This window comes from Micropterus dolomieu, unplaced genomic scaffold (genome assembly GCF_021292245.1).
Source record: "Micropterus dolomieu isolate WLL.071019.BEF.003 ecotype Adirondacks unplaced genomic scaffold, ASM2129224v1 contig_13673, whole genome shotgun sequence".
Taxonomy (NCBI): Eukaryota; Metazoa; Chordata; class Actinopteri; order Centrarchiformes; family Centrarchidae; genus Micropterus; species Micropterus dolomieu.
In genome coordinates, this window is record NW_025742659.1 from 6,979 (window position 1) to 10,163 (window position 3,185).

Sequence of the window (3,185 nt, forward strand, 5' to 3'; positions counted from 1 at the left end):
AATCTACGACAGTGTGGCCGGTCACAGTGCACACGAGAGTGGGCAGAGCGCATCTGATGGAGACGGAAAGGGAAAAGATGTCAATTAGAGGAAAATTACTTGAAACTTAAAGGGGTACTCCACCAATTTTAGGTCAGTTTCCTCGTACTGTGGAGTACTACTACTCAGCCTGTGAAAACACTTCTGTGGCTCTGCCAGAGCTTTCTCAAGTCTACACAAAATAACTCGGAGACAATAAGTCCAAGACGATAAATATCTCTGTCTGTTTGACAGGGTCATCGAGCCCTATTGCTGCTTACATTTGGACTTCTGTCTGTCTTTGGTAAATCCCACTACTTCATAGATGTGCAATAAGTTAAAAAAGGACTGTGTCTTAACTTTAAAGAAATATCTCATAATAAAAGTATTTTATTTTAACTCTAACAAACCAAACCATAGACACAGACAAATATTAAACATCACTCAGTCACATTAAAGAAAAACTCACACAAACTTTGTGACAGTTGTTGGAGAAATGCTGTAATGCAACCGTATAGTCTGAGTGTTTGCTGTTCATATTAATATTAAGAGAAAAAAAATCAATATACTTTTCTACTCGAAAGACATTCTTAGCTGTTTGTAGAGAATCTGCTCTTATCTGATTAGAGCTGAAACAGACAGGCAGTTAATTCATGAGGTGATCAACAGAATATTTTGATAATTGGTAATCAATTCATTGGTTTCTGATTCTCACATGAGGATTTGTGGCTATTTTGTACTGTTGGCAATACAAAACTAGACACTTGAAAACATTACCCTTGGTACCGGGGTTCATTAGCTGCCACTAGCATAACACACCCCAGAGCTCCAAAACTCACAGCGGTTGAGTTGCACTGTGGGTAATGTAGCCGCCGTAATGCTAAATCAGTGAAGTACTCTTAAGTTTTATAAACTGAATGATTAATCAGTTGATCAAAAAGTTATTATTATTAGAAATAGAAAAGAAAAACAGAAATGAAAAAAGTGGTTTTAAGTCCTGATGGTACACCTGTCAGTCAAACCTTTATTCAAACTTTATTCCAAATAAAAAGCAAAAACATATTTACTTGTTGCTGCCCAGGCAAACCTCCCGGGCTCCACATGAACTGACAAAAGACAGAACTGCTTTCTCATTACAGATGGTGGTGGAGCAGGTGTCTGAGTTGGGAATCTCAAAGGCTGTACGAAGTACAAAAGGGGCATCTGGGAGATGACAGAAGGTTCATAAAATTAGTTTAATATATCACAATTGTGTTTTTAGGATGCCTGAAGAGAACCAGTCCCGTATTTTCTTACTTGAGAGTCTGCATCCGCTCAGGTCCACGAACATGTCAATGGGATCTACATTTTTAGAAAATGATATTGAAGACATTGTTGTGGTTCCAACCTTTGCAGACAAGCTCTTGAAAAGGGATACACAAAAATCAAGGTCAATACTGTAATTCTGAGTATTCATAAACATCTTTCTCCAATTTTATGTCATGTTAGAGTGTATTATTTATTCTCCCTTTACTCTGTTTTGGTTTTTACCTTCACCTGTTAGTTAATAACTGTTCTGTCTGCAGGGCAGGTAGTGTAAAGAGATTTTATCTGAACCTGCTGCTGCTAAAAATCCCTAAAGAGCTGCAGAGTTGGTGATATTTCTCTATTGTTAATTTTAAAAACATACATCTCATATATCTCAATTAGAGATCAAATTAACATTTGAAAACCCAGAAGGTCACGTGTGCTGCGGTTCTGTACGTATTTCCAAAATCCACTGCACAACAAAAAAATACTTTTTAACCCATTTCACAAGTTTCCAGGTCGCCTGAAGTGACAAGTGTCTCTGTTCATTTTGTAAACAAACAATATCTTAAAATCGATCAGAAAACGTTTGTTTGGATCAGCTTGAACAAATTAAGCAAAGAGATTCTCTGTGAACCTTTTTTCCCCTGAAGGTCTTATTCAGGATTCCTGTTAAACAACCTCCTTGGCTCACTTTTAGGATAATTGAATGCTTCCATCTTACATGTACTTACAATTGTGTCTGCAGCAAATGCAGAACTGACTGTAATACCCAGAGCTGCTTGTCCACCAAAGTTGAGGAAAGTAGCAAAGATCTAAAAGCATAAAGAGACATAAAACAATAAATATTAGGAAATGGCTTCAAAATAATTTTAAGCTGTGACTTGAAGCCACATGATGTCTTAGAAATGCTAATTTTGTACTAACGTGTGGACCGTAAAACTTATTATGACTCACATATGAGATGCCTGAGCCATCCTTTACTTCAAGTTTAACTTGGCACTTTGAAGTGGAACTAATGGTGTTCCCATCAAGTTTCAGATCGCTTCCAAGTACTTCATTGGTTGTTTGTGTTTGTTCCACTCTGTCTGCAGTCCCTAGATCTTTTATCAAAACACAGTCTTGTTCTGTATCCAATGAGGTGGTTTTGAAACAAATTGAAGCAGTTGAATCTTGGAAGGACACCTGGAAAAACAGAGAGAGACACCGTACATGAATTGTAAAAATGGTCATTAATTACATAAATCCTTAATACTTAATTTCTAAAACACAAAGAAATTGAAATTCAGACTAAACTGAGGGGAAATTTATGGGAAATATTGGGTTCAAATCTGAAAAGTCAGGAGATAATAACCAAGATACAATGCAAATACATTCTGTAACACAAACTTCCACTTGTGAATTATTGACATTAAAATACTGGATAAGTTTTATGTGCTAAAGACCGTCATGCCAGTAAACTTCAGAAAGGTTGATTGTTAGCTTGCCGACTAACACCGGCCAGTTGCTAAGTGCAAAATACTATAGATGTGTTGTTATGGCTTTCCACATTACTTCACCAGCTAATGTGATCTATTCTGCTGTCCTGTGTACCACCGGTAATATGTTAAAGTCATTGTAGCCCGCAAGAAAGCGGTGCAAAGCTAACGTGGAGAGATCTGTTTACATCAAGCTCCAGGTGTGCAGGTCGACCCCACTTCTATGCCTTTCTAAAATAGGAGTCGTGATACCCTGATTGGCCAAAAAGGAGTCAGCTGTTCACAATCACTGCAGAGAAGTCAGTCCTCACACCCTCTGCAACAGCTGACTGCTACAGTGGTGTTGTTATTTTTACTTTAAATTGCAGTCTCATATTATCCGCACAGACTTGAGAATGATGT

General features: G+C 37.6%; 1 protein-coding gene across 1 annotated transcript in view; it reads right to left on the reverse strand.

Annotated features, from left to right (window-relative positions):
- LOC123966551 overlaps positions 1 to 2,892 on the reverse strand; it is a gene marked incomplete at its 3' end in the record, with an annotated part of 9,814 nt that extends 6,922 nt beyond the window's left edge. The window contains exons 1-5 of the mRNA XM_046042690.1: positions 2,865 to 2,892; positions 2,263 to 2,490; positions 2,040 to 2,120; positions 1,315 to 1,420; positions 1,086 to 1,221 (exon numbers count right to left, since the gene is read on the reverse strand). Coding sequence (XP_045898646.1) covers positions 1,086 to 1,221; positions 1,315 to 1,390 — 212 coding nt within the window. The remainder of the gene's footprint in view (positions 1 to 1,085; positions 1,222 to 1,314; positions 1,421 to 2,039; positions 2,121 to 2,262; positions 2,491 to 2,864) is intronic.
- Between the last annotated feature and the right edge of the window lie 293 nt (positions 2,893 to 3,185).